The sequence below is a fragment of the Mesoplodon densirostris genome, chromosome 11 (assembly GCF_025265405.1).
Source record: "Mesoplodon densirostris isolate mMesDen1 chromosome 11, mMesDen1 primary haplotype, whole genome shotgun sequence".
NCBI lineage: Eukaryota > Metazoa > Chordata > Mammalia > Artiodactyla > Ziphiidae > Mesoplodon > Mesoplodon densirostris.
In genome coordinates this window covers 3876885-3897872 of record NC_082671.1, presented here as the reverse complement: position 1 = coordinate 3897872, position 20988 = coordinate 3876885, and the positions used below count along the sequence as shown (strand labels likewise).

General features: G+C 38.3%; 1 protein-coding gene across 5 annotated transcripts in view; it reads left to right on the top strand.

The window, feature by feature from the left end:
- The window catches only part of ERC1 (ELKS/RAB6-interacting/CAST family member 1), a 390173-nt gene that overhangs the window by 171179 nt on the left and 198006 nt on the right, over positions 1–20988 (top strand). For all 5 annotated transcript variants that reach the window (XM_060111744.1, XM_060111746.1, XM_060111742.1 and 2 more), the window contains exon 14: positions 17951–18082. In XM_060111744.1, the coding sequence (XP_059967727.1) occupies positions 17951–18082 (132 nt within the window). The remainder of the gene's footprint in view (positions 1–17950; positions 18083–20988) is intronic.

Sequence of the window (20988 nt, the reverse complement as noted above, 5' to 3'; positions counted from 1 at the left end):
CTATAAATATTTTTAAGTTGTTTTGGGCTTTCATTTTTAACCTTTACTTTTTTTTTTTTTTTTTTTGCGGTACGCGGGCCTCTCACTATTGTGGCCTCTTCCGTTGCGGAGCACGGGCTCCGGACGCACAGGCTCAGTGGCCATGGCTCACGGGCCCAGCCGCTCTGCGGCATGTGGGATCTTCCCAGACTAGGGCACGAACCCGTGTCCCCTGCATCGGCAGGCGGACTCTCAACCACTGCACCACCAGGGAAGCCCCCTACTTTTTTTTTTTTTTTTTTTTCTTTTTGCGGTACGCGGGCCCCTCACTGCCGTGGCCTCTCCCGTTGCGGAGCACAGGCTCCGGATGCGCAGGCCCAGCGGCCATGGCTCACGGGCCCAGCCGCTCCGCGGCATATGGGATCCTCCCAGACCGGGGCACGAACCCGTATCCCCTGCATCGGCAGGCGGACTCTCAACCACTGCGCCACCAGGGAGGCCCCCTACTTTTTAATTTAAATAATTTTAGGGTAGTTTGTGTTGTGAGGGTCTTATTTTTTTCTTCATTGCTAACAATTACACTAGAGTATTTATAGAAAATTATTTCACTGCTCATAAGTTTGAATTGACATCTTTATGGTTTATGAAATTGTTTAATAATTAGGCTGTTTCTAGGCTTTCAGTTCAACCTGCTTTCTGGACTAGGATCACATTGTTTTTACTTATAGAGAATATTTATTTGTTTTATAAGACAAGCCCTTGTTTATGGCAGCGCCTTACCCGTTTCATCTGTCTCATTCCCCACACCCCCGCCAGATAATGGTTTCTGCTACCAGTCTGTCTTTGTAAACCGAAGCGTGCCCTTCTAATCTTCTGTCAGGTGTTACAGTAACACCAAAAGTGCTTTCATAGGTCATCTCTTGTTTCCTCTTTATATAACCCGACAGATAAGTGAATCAGATTATTTGTTTATATATTACATATAGACAAAATGAATTTAGAGTGTGGATGAGTGACTTTTCCTAGGTGTCTCAGTAAGTGACAGATATTCAAGTTATGAAAAATGATAGCTGATGGCCATATGCAAGATACACATGGATGCAATTCATTCAGATATGTGAAAAGAGCACTGGACTACAAGCAGGACACTTTGGATCTGATCTCAGCTCTTTTACTCACTAGCTCTGCTACTTGTTTCTTAACTGTGTCATTGCAAATGACAACCCAGTGGTGGCGAGTATCCCTAGGACCCTATTGTGATCTCTAAATATGAGTCCCCACTGAAAGACACTAGAGATTCTTGGAGAAATGGCTAATGGTAGAATCCATGGGGGAGTAGGGGAGTAGAAAAGCAATTGTTTGAGGATTTGTATTTTTAAAAGTTCTCATTATCTGAATTTGTTTTTGTTTTAAATTTCTGAATGTACATATGAGTCCATTACTGATGTTTTCATGAAATAGGTGAAGTGAAGGGAAGGAATTATTGTAGTATTTCCAGTATGGGCATAATAGTAATTCGAGGATTAAAAAATATTTTTTATCATGTTAAAAAGAAATGCTTTATAACTAATGTTTTGAACTTTGATGAGTAATGAATATTTAATCTTTATCAGATGCCACCTTGGCTTCCAAAGATTAATTATGCTTATCATGTTAATAAACACACAGTGTATTTTCTTTTGTTTGTGAAGAGTAAAGCTTGGTTTAAACTAGAAGGTTCGTTTTTGCCTTTCGTTATTCAGTGACTGCCAGTTACGGTGTTTAGTTCATTGGTGACCTCACTCTTTCTGGTTACAGTTTGTCACAAAGCGGTGGTATTACTTTTTCATTTAACTTTCTTTATTCTGAAGAATAATATACATTTTAAAAAGTACATAAAGCACACACACACACTCACATGCACAGTGTGAATAATACATGTAAAGTGATTGTCTCAAGGAACTGGGATACTGCTGGCATCCCAGAAATCATTTATATATTCCTTCCCAATCATCATTTCTTCCCTTCCTTCATTATTGTGACTTTTATTGTTCTTTGCTTTTCTTTACAACCTGTGTATATATTTTTAAAAAGTATAGATTCGTTTTACATATTTTTGCTTTACGTAAATAGAGCGATCGTATTTATTCTTCCGTGGCTTCTTTTGTTCAACATCATGTGTGAGGCTTATCCTTGACAGTTGTGCGTAGCATTTGCACATTCGTTGTCCTTGCTCTTCTGTGTGTTTTTTCTTTAATTCAAAATTCCATGTTTTATTTTGAAAGTGTTCTGAAAAGGTATCTTCATTTTGTTCTAATTTTCCATTTTTTAAAATACTTCAGGTGGAAATAAAAGTATTTCTTTTTGGCATAAAGTGAGTTTCGAGATAAGTTTTTACTTTGTTCTTGGCTCAACACATTAAAAGTGTCCTGAAGAGATTAAACAGATACCTTACATATGAAATGAAAATGCTACCCTGAGAATAGAGGGAATCGCGGGATCTCACAGGCTGTAAACACTGCTGCTGTTTAGCATGGCCTTAGTTGTGAAGGCACTCGACTGCATCCTGTTTGTACTTTCATGTTTTGAACAGTTATTACTATGATCTACATTAATTAGTCTCAGACTTTTTGGTTTTAGGAGCCCTTTTGTGCTCTTAATAATTTGTAAAGTCCCCAGAGCGATTTTTTTTTATGTGGGTTGTAACTCTCATATACATAGGCAGGTACTGCCCCAGCTCGCCAATGTCTAGATGTATCTGAAGACACATCTCCAACAGTATAAAGATACACATACAGCTGACCCTTGAACAACACAGTTTTGAACTCGAGGACCCACTTATACACGGACAGTTTTCCGTAGTAAATACTACAGTTCCACATGGTCTGTGGTTTGAAGCCATGGATGCAGAGGAACCTCATATGCGGAGGGCTGACTGTAATTATACTCTGATTAAGCCCCACGTTGTTCACAGGTCATGTACACAAGGTTATTTGCAGTATTGTACTAATTGCAAAGTATTGCAGACAACATAATTGCTTATAGATAAGGGAGTGCTTGAATCCACTGTGGTGCATCCACATTGGAGACTGGCAGCTCCAAAAAGGAATGAGGGAGATCTCTAACGAACTGATGTGGAGTGATTTCCAGGACATCTTGTCAAGCCGGGGTGAGGGGTACACAAAAGACTCTCTGTAGTATGCTGCTCATTATGAGAGAACACACATATATCTGATCCTTTTTGCCGAAGAAAACAGGAACAATAAGCTAGAAATGAAAGAGACCAGTTATCTAAGGGAGTGGTTGGGAGGGGATTAGTAGAAAGAAGGGGAAGGGGATGGGGGTGGTAGGTTTGAGGAGAAAGTGACACTTCTCTTTACCCTTCCCAAAAACTAGATAAAACCAGTCAAGGTGTGGGGTTGGGGGAACCCCAGAAGGAGTACAAACCCTAACAGATGAACCAGTTTTATAAATGAGTAACATAACTGCCCTCAAAGGGGTGGGGAAGAAGGGAATGGACCTAAGGAGCTTTGGAAGCCATTTTCTTGAATACTGTGAAGCTAAAGACAGAAGAACTGTGCATAAATGTTGTAATAATAAAGAAATATATTTTAGGTAATGAAGGCTGAGTTTTTTCATTATTCAAGAAAGAATAATGAAAAAGCACCTGGGGTGCTAGACTGGAATCAGAAATACTAGTAAGAACTCCTGGTGTTCAATTTATATGCAGACAGGGAGGTATAGAGATGCGGATGTGTGTCTGCAAAATGCATAACCTCATTTCCATCGTGAGAAAAAACCAGACAAATCCAAATTCTGGGATTTTTACAAAATAACTGAGCAGTATATTTTAAAATGTCAAAGAATTTGAAAGACAGGGAAAGACAGACTGAACACTGTTTTAGATGGATTGGAGGACACTTAGAAGAAATGTCAACTAAATGAAATGTGGGATCCTGGGTTAAATCCTGGAACAGATAAAGGACATTAGGGAAAAACTGAGGAAGTTAGAATAAGATCTTTAGTTTGGTTAATGGTATTGTGCCAATGTGAATTTCCTAGTTTTGATCACTGTGCTGTGGTTATGTAAGCTCTTTACAGAAGGCTAGGTGAGGAGTGTATGGGAACTCTGTACTATTTTTGCAACTTTTCTGTATGTCTGTAAATAGTTCAGAATTAAAATTTTATTAAAAATAATCATTGACTCTATATTTCCTCAGCACTTATAATCACCCACTTCACCTTCCCATCTCCTTTAAACAAGTGAGTTATGAATTTCAGAAACATCTTACCACCAAACGTAATGATACAGGATAGATATCTTGGGCTTTTTTTTTTTTTTTTTTTTTTTTTTGCGGTATGCGGGCCTCTCACTGTTGTGGCCTCCCCCGTTGCGGAGCACAGGCTCCGGACGCGCAGGCTCAGCGGCCATGGCTCACGGGCCCAGCCGCTCCGCGGCATATGGGATCCTCCCAGACCGGGGCACGAACCCGTATCCCCTGCATCGGCAGGCGGACTCTCAACCACTTGCGCCACCAGGGAGGCCCTGGGCTTTTTTTCATATACCATCTCTAAATTTGCAGTGCAGATGTTATTGTGTTCTCCATATTGTTTGACATCCTAAAGCCATCATTTAATTTAGAATTCAGTTTAGCAAGTTGACTATTCCAAAGATTTGACCCAAATCTTAAAGCCATGGTGATATCGATAATAGACCATTATTATTAGAGTTGATATGTCTTGACAAGTCTCTATCCCTCCAAGATACTAGGTTTAATTTTGCTCATTTTCTTTAGACATACTTGATGTCTTGCATTTATTCAATATAAATTTATGGAATGCTCTCTAAGTGTAGAACTCTGTTGCTAAACTTTGGTTATGCAGTTACGAAAAGACATGTTCCCTGCCCTCTGGAGCATATTGTCTCATGGAGGAGAATATAATGATAAAACTAAGTGAACAAGTAAGTAAAAATTATGGTAAGTGCTGTAAGGAAATAAACCGGGCACGTGAAAGATAGTGGAGGAGGGAAAGATGGTGGGCAGCAAATTTAGGGAGAGCCATCAGAGATGTCCCTTCTGAGGGTATGACATGAAGATGAGGTCTTAAAAAGCAAAGCAGAGGAAGCAGTGTTTAAAGCGGAGGGAATCCCTAAGGTACGTAAAATCTTACCTTAGGTTGTTCGAGGACCAGAGTGTGGTGAGTGAGGTAGCACACGGGCACCCGTGTGGGTTAGTAATGCCGGACCTTGTAGGCCGTGTATGAAGTTTAAATTTTATAAGTAGCGAAGCACCTTAAGTAAAGATGGACAGGATTTGATTTGCATTTTGAGAGTACTGTTTTTTTTGCAGTATTTGGACAACGGATTAGAATGGGATAAGAGTGGTTATGAAGAAAGTGTATGTCAGTAAATATGTCTTGCACACCTGCTTTGTGTAAATAGTGATGATGAACCATGTCCCTCCTCCAAAGGAGCTCAGATCATAGTAGGAGGCCCTGTAGTAATAATGAAGGTGAGAGGTGATGATAGAGGTTTTTGGAGGCTCAGAAGAGAAAAAAGAAGAGAGGGTGGGTTTGAGATTTGTTACATTTAGGTAGAACAGGCAAGAATGTCTCGTGGGTTGGAATGTGGGCACTAAAGGAGAGGAAGGAAGGGGGATGGCTCCTAGGTTTCCTGGCATATGGGGAACAGGGTGTGGGGCGATGCTCAGTGATGAGATGGGCGAACCCTGAGGGTGAGGTCAACAGGTTTCCAGGGAAAGAGAACAAGTCCATTTTCAACATGTGACTGTATCTGGGAGATACCCTAATGGAGATGTCAAGCCAGCAGTTGGAAGTACAGATTTGAAGTTTAGAGAAGTCTGGTGTAGTTAAATTAATTTTGGAGACTTGAGCTTAAAAATCATATTTTAATCCATAAGAATCAGATACTGTCTAGAGATAAAATATTGACAGAAGAAAATGTAGTTAGAGCTGAACCCTTAGGATCCTCACCGTTTAGAGCTGGGACAGACTAGGAGAGGGTGGTGCTCGAAAGGAAGCTGAAATGAAGAGGCCAGTTGAAGCGGGAGAGAAAAAGGAGAGTATAACATCACTGAAGGCAGGAGAGGATTGTTAATGCTGCTGAGAGGCTGAGAAGGAGGACAGCATCCGTGTGTGGTCTGATCCAGTGTGTCCAGGATGGTCAAGAGAGAAAGTACCCAGCGATCCCCCTGGTCTGGGGAAAGGGGTGCCTTACATTCTGCCCTGTTGACCTTGAGCATAGTAGATGGTCCCACAGCAATCCAGATACTTACCTTGCCAGTATTTCTGTCACACGCTCACCAAAATTCACTGCCCCTCGCAAGATCTTTGGAATATCTTAGGTATATGTGTGACTGTTCTAAGACGTGGTTATACAGTGGGTATTTAAAGAGTTTCTGCCATGGTCCTTGCATACTAACATTTAAACTATTTTACAATTCCAGTTGATATTCACAAATAAAGGACATGAATGATAAAAGCAATGAGGCACAGATTGGTGACAGGCCTTTCCTACTATCATGTTTTTCCTACTATAATGTTTTTCGATTATAGCGCCTCTTCTGTTGACAGTCTGTGTCGAAGTTTGCCAGGCTTTCTGTTTCCACTACACAAGAACTTAGCTCTGTATTAGTTACATTTAGATCTGCGTTGTTTCATTCACATTTTCTGTAAGCCATGTTTCACTGCAGTTGGCTGCATCAGATTTCAGAATAATCTGTGGTTATCCTCAGTAAACATTTATTGAGTGCCCATTGTGGAATTGTCATTCCGCTGAGTGCTGTGAGGATATAGAGATAAATAAGAATTTTTCCACCTGTGAACATTAGATATGCTTATTAAAACATTTTTTTTGTGTGCTGGATATGTGAAAAGATGTGCTGTAGTGGAATTCATAAGTAATTGCTGCGTGAAGAACTGGAATTAGGTAAATCCCAGCAACAAGAGCCTCCCAAATAAGCATTATGTGGAAGCATAATCTTAGCTGATTTGACTGATGGTCATTTTGGGATTAGAAAAGCTTTGTACTGAAAGCCTACCCATCTTTTAAGGTTCAGATCAAATGTTCCCTCCCTTGTAAAGCCTGCCTAAATCCTTGCGGTGGGAATTAATCACACTCTGTGTTGCAGTTCCATTACAGCTTGTTTCTGCTTTGATTTCAAGGCTTATTTTCTTACCTTGTATTATATGCTGTTAGTTTGTGTGTTGTTTCCCCGTATATTTGAGTTTGGGAACCCTGTCTTGGTACTTTGCCCATTGTTGGTTCTCTATAAAATTGTTTATTGATTTCAGTTGCATCAATAGATGTCAAGACCTCTCATTCACAAGCATCTTAGCCTGCCCTTGGGAGCTTCCTGTCAACCAAATCCTTTAAGCATTTCTAGCCTCATTTTTAGGTGAGATACTCACTAGCATAGCTACTCTATTCTATACAACCTGATAGTGTTGGTGTTCCTTAAATATAGTTTATTGGTTTTCTAATTTATGCTCTTCTACCTATGCACTCTTCTTCCTCCGGATGTCCAGTTTTACTGCCTGAAGATTCTGGCTTAAAATTAACGTTTGTTGATGAACTCTACCCTGTTCTTGTTATTGTCTTATCTGTTGTTCCTCAGCCTGTATGTTTAATTATATTTTATTGTTTTATATTTTTCAATACATTGTTTTAGAATTGTTCCTGTGTGCTTTAATCATTTTCTCCACCCCCACCCCCCCCGACTAATTTATATCTGCCTTAGGTTAAGGGCTATTTTTAAAATTTCTTTTTAGCCTTTCTTAATCTTTTACAGAGGCAGCTGTTCACTAATTACAGCTACAATTATTGTTATAAGTAATAAAAATTTAGTTACAAATTTAAAAAATTTTGTATGATGATATTATATTTAGCACCCTATATTCTTTAAAATTTCACAGGTTACCCTCTAAGGGCCTCGCATATTTTAACAAAGGAAATGCCATCTTCCCTTGGTTTAGGATGTTTACCTTTTATATTTTTATTCTTTCAGCAGTGACACTTTGTCTTTTGACAGAACTGCAGGTTCTAATATGGCAAAGCAGACTGAACTGAGGGTAGTGGCTCATATCAGTAGTGGTTTGGTGCTTTGTTTTTATTTATGACAAAGATAAGTATCTGAATTTAACCTTGAGAGAGAGGACTGTCAGGGAGATTAATGGGACTGCTGAAAGAACATTGTGAGCCAGCTTTCCTGAGACCAATGACTATTAAGAATAAAGTTCAAAGAAAGTGAAAACAATAGAAATAGAGATAGGGGAATGCAGCTTTACATGTATTTAGGCATATTCTCCTCTTAGATGCAGAATCAGTGAAACATTTGTGTTTTTCTTTACAGTTGTATTTTATTTGCTCTACCTACAAAAATTTGTTTTCTTCCATTTTGGTAAGAGATTTTTTTTTTTCTTTCTGAAATGAAGACCACTTATCCTTGCTTTTTCCATTGACCATAGGGGGATAATAGTTCAAGATAACCTTTTAAAAAATTGATTATCTGACATCCTTCCAGAAATAGTATGTGATGTGTCACAATCAAGATACCTCTGATGTATTAATGTTCTTCTTGTTTTTGTAAAAATAAATTTTGGCTTCTTCCTAACAGACCTTCTTGACCTATTTAAAGATTTAATTCTATATCCTTTGTTCGCTTTGGATTAGTTTTTTTCTTAGGGCTTTTTCTATCTAGAATATGAGCATAACTGGGTTTTTATGGAGTTCTCAACAAATATTAAATGGAGTTAGGGATTATATAGGAAAAGTGTACATACAAATCAGCATCTGTTTTTACAACCCTGTGGATAGTTGCTGAAATTAACTTGAAAATTGTGTTTTCCTGCAGGTAAAGCACCTACTCATATTGTTGGCACATGTGCAAATTTTTAAAGCTTTTAGCTCGAACTGTGCCACTTCTTACCATTTAGGAAAAAGCAAAACAAGTCTCAAAATGACTTTAAGAAATTCTGCCATGTTTGAAATGTCCTCAGTAGACATGTTTTCCCCTGGACAAAATTCAGTTCCATTTGATAGCCAATGAAATTTACTGAAAGAATGTGTATTGATAGTATGATTGTGTAGCTTGCTAAGCTATTTCCTGCCGTTAAGTTTAGCCCTCTTCTATGGGAACTTTTAATCACATCATTTGAGCTTATTTCAGGAATGCTCCCCATAAAACAGTAAGTGGTTAAAGTTACATTTGTCATGAAATTTCTCACAAGTTACTAGGGTCTCACTTCAGTGAAACATATGGTTTAATCCTTTCCTTTGTGTTATTGTGGAAACTCCTCCTTTGCATTTGGAAAGTGGAATCTCCAAAGAGATTCCTTTTATTTTTAAGAGAGAGCAGAAACAGGTATATATATCGCACCTTTGCCAAGACCTCAGAGGCAAGAGACAGCCTCTTACGGACCACATCAATTGTTTATTATATTAAGTAAAAGACTGTCTTTGGGGTTTTGGGGGAAGACTTTGAAAATTTGTGCTTGTTCTTTTTAATAAGCATTAGTGATCAGAGGAGACGTGTCCTACGATTAGGTAAACCCCATGTCCTTGCCTGAACTTCTGTTACCAGCTACCAGAATTTTCAAGATGAGAACCTGGCCAGTCTATGTGGGATATTTGTACTCGGTGCTCCATAAAAGTTATTTATATAAAGCATCATTTTATATGTATATGTTTCCATTTCCTTAATGAAATGCATCTGCTTTTGTTTTGACTTTGATTTTTAACAATGTAAACTGTGGGAGATATTTGAGGGACTTTAAAGAGAACAGGGGGAGAAAATATCTTTACATTTGAACCCAAAGCATTTCCTTAAACCAAAAAGTGGTTGGTGTGTAACCAAATTCTGTCTCTGTGTTAGGCTAGCTTTCATTTCTTAAAATTGACCTCATCAATGCATCTGGCTTCAACTCCCCCCCCCTCCACTAAGCATCTGAGCAGTTGGTAATTGAATTCTGACCTGTTGAATGATTTTAATGAAATCTTCCGCATGTGTATTTATGTTTGGAGGATGGGGAGGAGGTATAGCAGTGGGGTTGAGGGTGATGAAGAAGGAAGCACGGTCTCTTCACAGTAAGGATAATGGATAGCAGTTAACATTAATATCTTTCAGAGCATGTTAAACTCTCTGGTAAGCGGTGTTTACCCCAGAGGAAGTGGCTCTTAATGTTAAGCTGAGGGAATGACCTCCACTGGCAGGGCCAGCGCAGGGGGATGAGTGGACATGGGGGGCTGTTCCCTCAGATTTTCATGAAATCTGCAGTGACCTTCCTTCTGCTGCTGAGAAAAGCTTAATGAGATCTGTCCGTATCAAGTGATTTCTTTTATGTTACTGTATAGTGAGCCTTTTTTTTTCTTTTAATTTTGAGGGAGCTATTTGAAGAGAACAAAAAATTAATTTTTAATTGCTGTTGTTCCTTGTTTCCTTTTGCCTTTGCTTTCCTTATTGAACGTTTGATCTGAAGGCAAGGCAGTGGGGAATAGAGTCTTACAGCTGGTTTATAGCTGATGTTGACAGAGCTGATGTCAAGAAGTAAAGTTCAGAGGAGTGTTTTAGGGGAGTGGGATTATGGGATTTGCTAAAGGGTCCAGTCCAGTCTTCTTCTTCAGTTGCCTGAGTGAAGTTACAGCTGTCACAGCTTTTGCTCTAATCTCGTTTGAGTATAGGAGGCTTCTTGTTTAAAGATATGAGAAATTCTTTGGTAGCTTCCCCTTTCCTCTTGTTCTCCCTCTACCATCCCCCCAAAACTAGTCACAAAAACCACCTGCGTTGAACCTTTTCCTCTGTGAATGAAGTGGTCTCATTGGACCCCAGCTAATAAGTAGAGTTGGCGTAAAGAGTAGACTTAATTATCATCAAAATCCATGAGGGATCAGGAGTTTATAGAGGGCTTTACTCAGTGGGAGCCAGCAAGACTGTGAATATTTCATTCTCATATTTTCTTAAAAAACTGGCTTAATTCCCCCAAAATGTGGAGGCTAAATGTATTAATAAACCTCTATTGTATAGCTCTCTAAACATTGACCCAGTAATTGTTTTCAGTTGAACTTTGATTGACTGGCTTATTGTTGTGTATTCTTAGGACTGAACTGTTATTGAATTAAGTTGGATTACTCTGATGTTTACAATAATCACAAGAAAACATCTCTCCTTAGAACTCAATCTAGTTGCAGACTTTCTTCTAAATAATTCCTGACAGAATGCATATTTTGCTGATCTCATATCCAATGATATGCTGGTCCATAATCCAATTTTGTGATGTCTTCTGAATGTCTGCCATTTACATTTTAGGTATGTGATTTCATTTTAATTTGGTATCATTTGGGTTCCACTTTAATATAATCTCATAACAAAAGCTGTGTCTTTGTAGTAAAGGCTCTCTTATCCTAACAGTTATTTTTCTCTCAGAAGCAGTTCTGTTAATTACTGTTTTCATTCTTCATTGCTTCGTTGATAATCCAGTTTTCTTGTACTGGAGCTATATCCTCGGGTACTATGAAAACCATCTTCCAAGATGGCCCCAGAGCATCCTTACCTCTTGGTATTTGTGGCCTTGTGTCATCTTGTGGCAGGGTTAGTCTTTGTGCACAGTAGAAAGTGTCAGATGTGATGGTATGTGACTTCTGAAGCTGGAACACGAGAGACATGGATGCCCTGCCTTGCTCTCCAGGGTCACCTACTCTGAGGAGTGCCAGGTGCCATGTGGACAGGACCCTTGCCAGTGGTCATCACCAACTTGCCAACCATGTAAGAGGAGGCAGAGGACTGAATCCTGGCAGGCATCTCAGCTGTCCCCCAGGGAGAGAACCTGGAACCAGACTGTTAGGTTAAGCTGCTCTTGAGTTTCTGACCCACAGAAACTGTGTGAGACAAAAGATGTTCACTGTTCTTTTAAGCTGCTAAGTATTGAGGTAACTTGTTAAATTGATACAATAAATAGCTAACATGGGCACTTTGTATCCTAGGTACTAAAGTGATCTGCCACATGCCTGAATTTTTCTTTTTCCTTTCAATTCACAGTTTGGTTTTCTCTGTTGATAGAACAGTAAGTGCCATTTGAATTTCTTTTACTCATGTTATCACTGCAGTAATTTTCAGTCACTTGTTAGAGCTTTTGACAGTGTTTTCCGTAAGGATTCTGACAGGCTATGAACTAAGAGAAGAGTTATGAATTTATCTAAAACATGGTGTGTTGTATAGCCTTTTATAGATGCATTTCGTATGTAAAAACTTGAGTGGTGTCCAGTAGAAATACAACGTGAGCACACGTATAATTTTGCATTTTCTAATAGCATCATTAAAAAAAACGAAAAGGAAACAGATGACTTTAATTTTAATAATGTACTTTACTAAATCCAGTGTATCCAAAATATTACCATTTCAATATATAATCAATGTGAAGATTATTATTATTTTTTAATTTAATTTTATTTATTTATTTTAAAATTAATTTATTAATTAATTTATTTTTGGCTGAGTTGGCTCTTTGTTGCTGTGCGTGGGCTTTTCTCTAGTTGCTGTGAGCGGGGGCTGCTCTCTGTTCGGGTGCGTGGGTTTCTCACTGCAGTGGCTTCTCTTGTTGTGGAGCACGGGCTCTTCAGTAGTTGTGGCTCGCGGGCTCTAGGGCACAGGCTCAGTAGTTGTAGTGCACGGGCTTAGCTGCTCTGTGGCATGTGGGATCTTCCCGGACCGGGACTCGAACCCATGTCCCCTGCATTGGCAGGTGGATTCTTAGCCACTGCGCCACCAGGGAAGCCCCAATGTGAAGATTATTAATGAAATATTTTACATTCCTTTTTTGGGGAGGCAGTAAGTCTTTAGAATTTATAGCACATCTTAGTTTGGACACATTGTAAGTGCTCATTAGCTACATATGGCTAGTGGCTGTGTTGCACTGGATAAGACAAATGAGAAGTTATGACTTTATTCCAGGCTAGATGCAAATCAATAATGCGTATGAACAACAGAAATGAAGTTCTTGAACTTAACTTTAATCTCTATCTACATTTAGTTCCCATAAGTCATCTTTCTGCTTTCTGGATGCCTCAGAGCCTTCGAGCCTGTGGAACATCCCAGGGATAGAAGGGATTAGGGATCTCGGAAGTTCTGTGTAGATTTCTCCAGGATTACAAACTTGAGTGGTGTGGCTGCCTCATGATTTATGTTGAAGATGGGTGAATGTGGACTTTTTGAAAGAGAAAGTCTAGTTAAGACTGTAAAGCACATTCAGGGCCTTAGGCTGTACTTGGTACGATCCCTCTCAGAGCCACCAAGGAGTGCTTTCCGGGGGCTCAGCACATCCCCTACTTCCTCGAGCCTGGGCCTGAGAGTGTACCGAGTCTGTTGTGTTTCACAGTTTCTGAAGTCCACCACTTTACCAAGTGACATTTTATTGCGTCACACATATTCAGAGAATATGGTGGTCGCTGTCACTTCTGCTCAAAGTTAGGGCAGTGAACAGATGAGAGACTTTTCTCTTCAAACCAAAACACACTGTTAAGTATAGTATAGACGAGCAGTTTTATCACCAGAATTCTGTGTAAAACTCTATCACCGAAATCTACTCACTACTATTTTTATAGGTATGTGTGTGTGTGTGTATGTGTGTATGAAACCATTTGCACAGAAAAGGGGATGGGGGTCCGTTTTGAAACCTCTTGGCTTGGGCCTCAGACCTTGGCTGTTGAGATGTTTAAGCTTTAGATATCTTCAGAATCTCTGGTTTAATAGCAGAACTTATGGCAACATTATCATTCCTTTAAAAAATGTTATTATTTGGAGTATCCCACAGTTACCTAAAGACTGGAAAGGAATTTATCATCATCATTTTGACCTACTCATGCAAATTATTGGCATGAAGAAATTCACAGGACTTTTTAAAAATTTTATTTTATTCAAGTCTAGTTGATTTACAACGTTGTGTCAATTTCTGCCATACAACAGTGACTCAGTTATACATGTACATTCTTTTCCATATTCTTTTCCATTATGGTTTATCAGAGGACATTGAATATAGTTCCCTGTGCTGTACAATAGGAGCTTATTGTTTATCCATTCTGTGTATAATGGTTTGCATCTGCTCATCCCAAACTCCCCATCCCTCTGTCTCCCATCCCCCCACCCCCTTGGCAACCACACGTCTGTTCTCTGTGTCTTCACAGGACTTTTGAAGAGAAAACTGAAGAGTACAGTGGCTTAAAATTCGTACATGTTGTTTTCTTAAACTTGTATTCCTTTTTGCCATTAGCACTGAGTTGTGACACATTTGTCCAGTCAGCTCTTCTCTTTCCATGATAAATAGTTAATATGTTTAGAGTATCAGTATCTGAAATAGTCACCACATTTATAACTATTTCCAAAAGTTCTCTATATTCTTATTAATTTACTTGGCAGTGTGTGCTATTCTTTTAACATTTTAAATTTCATTTTGATTTTTTTCAGAGCAATATATATTTCTATCATATACAAAGCAAAGCAGTACTGCATGGCTCATCTGCCTCGTTCTTGTCTAACCTTGATTCCTGCCCCTCGGAGATGACCACTTTCACCTCTTTGGGTTGTTTCTTCTGTTGTTTACTTCCACTTTTTTTTTATCGTTATTTGATTATTTTTCTCATTTGGACATTAGTTATGTGTTGACTTCTTATCCTGAGTGATGAGGAATTGGCTTTTTTACACAAGTCACCCCGCATTCTTCCCTCTCTGTCTTTCCAATATAGTTATATCAAGTTTTGCATTATTGTGACCAAGGCACGTAGTGTATTACGACTTCATTTCCTTTATTGGACTCATAGTTTTTCCTGGTGGTGGTAATTGGTTTGTTTGTTTTATTAGTTATTTGTATACATATCACCAGTTTATTCCCAAATTCCTTTCTCCAACCATGACATTCCTCCCAATATCGTTACTGTTGTAAAATACATCATCCCTTATTAATTAACCTCAGGGAATCTCTACATGCACTTTTTTCTTGGACACATCTTTCCTGGCATTTCTTTCCTCTACTCCAAACTGTACTTATTCTCCAGGCTTGTTGTCACCTCCACAGTTCCCTTCACCATGCATTTGAGGTGGAGCACAGACCTGGTAGCTCTCTGAGGGTCTGTGATGTGGGGTCAAGTTTTTCAGACTTTGCATTCCACCCGCACATTAGATTGCTAGTTTGGATGTAGAACTCTATATCAGAAGTCATCTTTCCCTCGGAGTTTTAAAGGCATCGCCTCAATTGTCTTCTAGTTTTCTGTGTTGCCATTAAAAATTCCACTGCCTTCCATTTTTTTATTCTTTGTGGGTGATCATTTTTGCCCTTTCTAAACTTTTTAAGATCTTTTCTTTTCTCTAGTATTCTAAACGTTACAAAAAAGTACCCATATTATAATCTAGGTGCAGAAAAATGTATTTAACCTTGAAGAAACAGTGAGGACAAGAAAGAATAATTATAAATATGACCTAGCAGTGTGGTTAGGTCTCCAATATTTGTAGAACTAAAAGGTTCTATTTATTTCTGGCATTGGCTCAATATTTTATTAAATGAAATAGATTCAAGGTTTTGTTCAGTACAAAGGAAACTTCCTTGGTTTGCCTTAACAGATATCTGTTAAGATTCCAAAAACAAAACTAGAGCCAAATTTTATTCACTATATGGTTTCAGTAGTTGGACTTCGTTAAAGATGGTGGGGGGTATTTGATTTGCTATCTTCATTTTTCTTGTTACTGCCCTGGTTTAATATGATTTCCTTAGAGCAGATGGTCCCATACTTAGTTTTATACTGAGATATAACATGACTTACAGTATCTCATAAAAATGATTCAACAGTCTTCTCCTTTTCTTTTTATTTGTGGTTTCACTTGGCTTCTGTTTTTCGTTTTTGTCATGGAGAAAGATTTTGAACCAGGCTTTGCCATTAGGTCCAGAAAACTTTTAAATAAATGACCTTGCACACACAGCTCATCTGGTAGACTCTGGTTTTAACACTGGTTTCAGGGTAACTTTCAGTATGAAAACCTGCACTGATCATCTGCCTTATGACAAATTACTAATTATCCTCGCTCTAAAAAAACGTTTTATTGATAAAGCCTCAAAGCTGTTTTTTGGCCCATGCAGAAGAGCAAGTAAACTGTTTGCTTGAAATTGGGTTCCTGGGAAGCTATTTGGAATAACCCTCATTTTAGGTTAGGTTACCAGAAGCCTCTCAGGAGATCTCCAGAAGACAGTTTAAGGGTGAAGGATGCAATAGGCTGGATATAAACATAATACTGAGCTATTCACAGCTAATTGATAATGGGAAACATTTGTGTTTCTGTTTGCTTACAGGAATCTGTAATTCAGAATCCCGTGTTACTACAGATGTAGTTATTCATTAGAGGATTTGACAGGACTGCACTGATCATTGCATCCATTCCTTTCCACTTAATCCTTCTGTTACATTTCATTTTCTTTGAATCAAGAGAAGCTATGTTGGACTTGTTTTCACGGGAGTCATTCCTTGTCTCTCTCTGCTTGGCCTCGTTGTAGAAACCCTTATTGTACTCCGCTGTTAATGGCAAGCAAACTGGAAGCATTTAGATTTCAACAAAGAGCATTTTTTTGATGTAGCTAAACTGCCCTGCATAAAACAGAACCTTACTTAGGGACTAAATCAGAGTATTTTATAACATTATCTCCGAGAAGAATGAAAACTTAAAAAAAAAAAAAAAGAACATACATCATCAAAATGTGAATATTCTTTTTCCTAAATCTTTTTTTTTAATTGAGAAAAGTGGGAGAGAGCAAAAGATATAACAACTTTTTATTAGGAAGGATGTTAAATAATAAATGCCATTCCATCAAAGTTGGGAGAAGAATCTGACTTACCTTTGAGAGATTTCAGTTCTAGATTTCTGAAGACAGAGTTGTCAAAAAAGGACTTTCTTGTACTTTGTGCTTATGAAAACTGAACTACAATAAGATCAAATAAGAGTTGCATAGATAAAAGACAAAATCCTTTGGTATCTTTTGCTGATATGAGTGTTCAGAAAGTTGGAGAATGAATGGACAAATCTTGTTCTTTGTTTCATCTATTAATAAAAGGCAGCTCTTTATTCTTGGTCTTCTGGTTCGATAAGAATTTAAAGAAGAAATGCTTAGAGTAATCTGATGAATCCAGTTCTTCATACTACTTGAAAACTGTTTCATTTATTCTTCTTATTTTAAGATCGTCTGTCTTACATGATTTTAAAGTCCTGTAGGATTTTGTTTGTCTTTCTGGTAGAAATCCATAAGTTTACCTCCCCAAAAGTTACTTCTTAGACTTGTGTAGAATATTAGGCCTAATGGGTTTTGGTTGTCTAACCAAATTACTCATCCTTAGCCAGACCAGTTACTTATCACAGTTATTTTTAGTTTTCTTATATGAGATTGAGAGAAAACTTTACTCTCTTGAATTCATTAGGAAAAATCTCCTTTTGCATTTCTTTTTTTTAAAAAATGAATTTGCCAACAATTGTCTATATGTAGCATATAATCTGACTGATCATGCTGTTTACTTAACTTTTTCATCTAGGCTTAACTTTGCAGGGAGAGAGTGTTTAGCTATTGAGTCTTGTGACTTAGGCTTCATCAAAGCTGGCTCTCAGCCCAGTTTAGAGAGTAGTTCAAAAACAGCTTTGCATTTTTAAATAATCAAGCCTCTTCTGCCTATCTGCCTAACACAAACAATTTTCTTCTGTGTGTTATGGAGAAAGTCCATCACAGGTTTTTCTTGCTTAACTAACTTGACGCTTTGCTCTTAATAATATACTTCTTCAACCTCTTTACGTCTCTCTTCCCCTGTTTTATTCTTTCCTTTGTGTCCATATCTTTTTGGCCTAGATGTACTTCTGAAGGGAAGAACATTTTATAAGCACATAGCCCTTTCTTGATAAATGGGCTCTCCTTGAGTTAATTAGTCTCCTTCACCTGGTCTTCCGTCGTTTTCCAGGACAGTCTCCGTAAGAAGGATGACAGGATTGAAGAGCTGGAAGAAGCACTAAGAGAAAGTGTACAGATAACTGCAGAGCGAGAGATGGTGCTGGCACAGGAGGAGTCAGCCAGGACCAGTGCTGAAAAACAGGTCTGCGATTTTTTACAGTTACGGCAGTGCTGCTGGTTAAAGGAGGGTGAAGCCCAGCCAGTATGGCTTAGGTGAACAGTACATAATGTATGTTTGCAGGGTTTCAAAGCACTTCACCTAGTGTAAGTATTTAGAGTTAAATAAGAATTAAAACATAGCCTTATTAAGAATTGATTCATGTTAATGCAGTCATTTGTGCATTACATATTTGGGGCTGACTTGTATATATTGATGTTGTATATGCTGACACATCTGATGAGATGAAATTTAACTTGGCTGTCTGTCACCAGACTGAGCACAACCCTGCTTTTAAATTGAATGGGAAAACACAAACACTTCTGAGTCAAAGATGTTGATTTAAATAGCAAAAGGTTTATTTATTTTATAGCCTGTCTTGTTCACAAGAGCCGTTAAAGTTATAACAAGTTGAGGTTGGTAACAGGTATGAAGGACATAGATGTCATGATACCTGGGAGTCCCAGATCAGCATCTCAACCCGGAGGTGACTTGTTAAAGAATTCTGCTGTTTCTGTTTGCTTTGTCTGTTTTTATATGTCTTTTTAGATTCTCTACCCTTGCTTTAAACTTTTTATTAGGAAGAATAACTAAAGGTGGGAGGTCTGAATGGAAGAAATACTTTTAACAAGTGAAGGCTCTAATCTCAGTTCCCATTATAAGAGTGTCTTTTTTCCAGTGTTGTTTCCATCTCTTTATTGGAGAAACATAAGTGCCAAACTATTTGTAAAAAGTGTTCAGTGAGAGGATGACATGAATCTTTTGGGGAGCCCTTTGATCAGACCACCAGAGCTCTTGTGAGCTAGGGTAGCTCCATAGCAAGGAAGAAGAGTACCTTTCAAAGCAGACGTGTCATGGTGTGTACTACCAGGGAGTCCCCTCATAACTTAGATACAAGGATCTGGTTTCTTTAGTGTCAAGTGTGGAAAGACAAACTGACATTTATTAGCAAAGCTGAAGGAAAATTGATCTTTCCAGAATGAGTTTCTTTCAGTGCCCTATTCTTAGATAAATGTCTCAGTCCACTTTCTATTTATTAATGTACAGTTAAACAGAGCTTGGGTAGTGGAGAGCCTCAGAGAAGGGGTAGTGTCAACCATTGTTCCAGGGTAAAGAGGGATTTTTTTGTATCTTGATTTTACCTTTTTTACATTCTTCCCTCTATTTTCAAAATGTTCCCCATTTTGTCTTTCTGTAAAGATTTTTTTCTGCTTTGGGATCATTGTTTAGTGACAAGGCTTACATACCAGAGATCATGTAGAAATTTTGGCAATTAATAATAAATCATGTCATGGTATATAGACTGCTGTTACATGTTCTTTTTTAAACTATTGTGTGAACTGTTTATAATTTGCTTTCTGGGGCTGATTGATTGATATTAATAAGCCATTTGTATTTTTATTTTATTTATTTTTCTTGTACTTTTTTTTTCACACACACACACACACTGTATTTTATTTTTACAAGAGATAAATAGACTGACACCAAGCATTGTAAATGGATGACCACAACAAAAGCAACAATGATTGCAATTACCAAACACGAAACACACTCACACTATGTCGTAATATTGACATTCAGTCCAGGAATCCTCCACTGTAACAGCTCCTTTACTTTGCAGTGAAAATTGATTTGTATATTTTTTGCCTCTGAGTCCTTGTGGGATTTTTTTTTTTTTTTTTTCTTTTTGCGGTATGCGGGCCTCTCACTGTTGTGGCCTCTCCCGTTGCGGAGCACAGGCTCCGGATGCGCAGGCCCAGCAGCCATGGCTCACGGGCCCAGCCGCTCCGCGGCATATGGGATCCTCCCAGACCGGGGCACGAACCCGTATCCCCTGCATCGGCAGGCGGACTCTTAACCACTGCGCCACCAGGGAGGCCCGGGATTTTTTTTTAATTCAAACAGAAAGTCACAAAAATTATAATCATCCTCATCAGTTCACTCAGTCCCATGTAATTAATTTTTTTTCATCTTCATCTTTTGTTAGCACTTTTATGAGTTCATCAGTTTTCCATTAGAGTTCTGAAAATGCTTATTCATTCAGTTCAGCAGTATAGTCAGTTACCAGAAACCTGCACTTGTCAGAGTCTTTTCTATGAATTCCTTGATGATGAAACCCTTTTATAGGAACATATTTGCAAAAACATCAGAGTACACCAAGAACTGTCTGTAAATGACAAAAGACTTAAAAATGACCACAGTTAAAGATTTGTTGAAAGTTCATAATAATGCAGTTGACAAGGAAACTTAGTTATTTCTGAGATATACATTTTAAAGTAATAACTAGAATTTATGACTTATAACATCATACTAGAACGTATAAGATTTTTATGAATTTCATATAATGTCTGAAACATTTATATTAACATATTTCCATACAAATAACCCAAAGAAAGTTTAGTATTAGTTGTTTTGTTTGTTTGCTTTTTATACTGCAGGTTCTTATTAGTCATCAATTTTATACACATCAGTGTATATATGTCAATCCCAGTTGCCGGATTCAGCACACCACCATCCCCACCCCCCGGCTGCTTTCCCCACTTGGTGTCCATACGTTTGTTCTCTACATCTGTGTCTCAACTTCTGCCCTGCAAACCGGTTCATCTGTACCATTTTTCTAGGTTCCACATACATGTGTTAATATACGATATTTGTTTTTCTCTTTCTGACTTACTGCACTCTGTATGACAGTCTCTAGATCCACCCATGTCTCAACAAATGACTCAATTTTGTTCCTTTTTATGGCTGAGTAGTATTCCATTGTATATATGTACCGCAACTTCTTTATCCGTTCGTCTGTCAGTGGGCATTTAGGTTGCTTCCATGACCTGATTATTGTAAATAGTGCTGCAATGAACATTGGGGTGCATGTGTCTTTTTAAATTATGGTT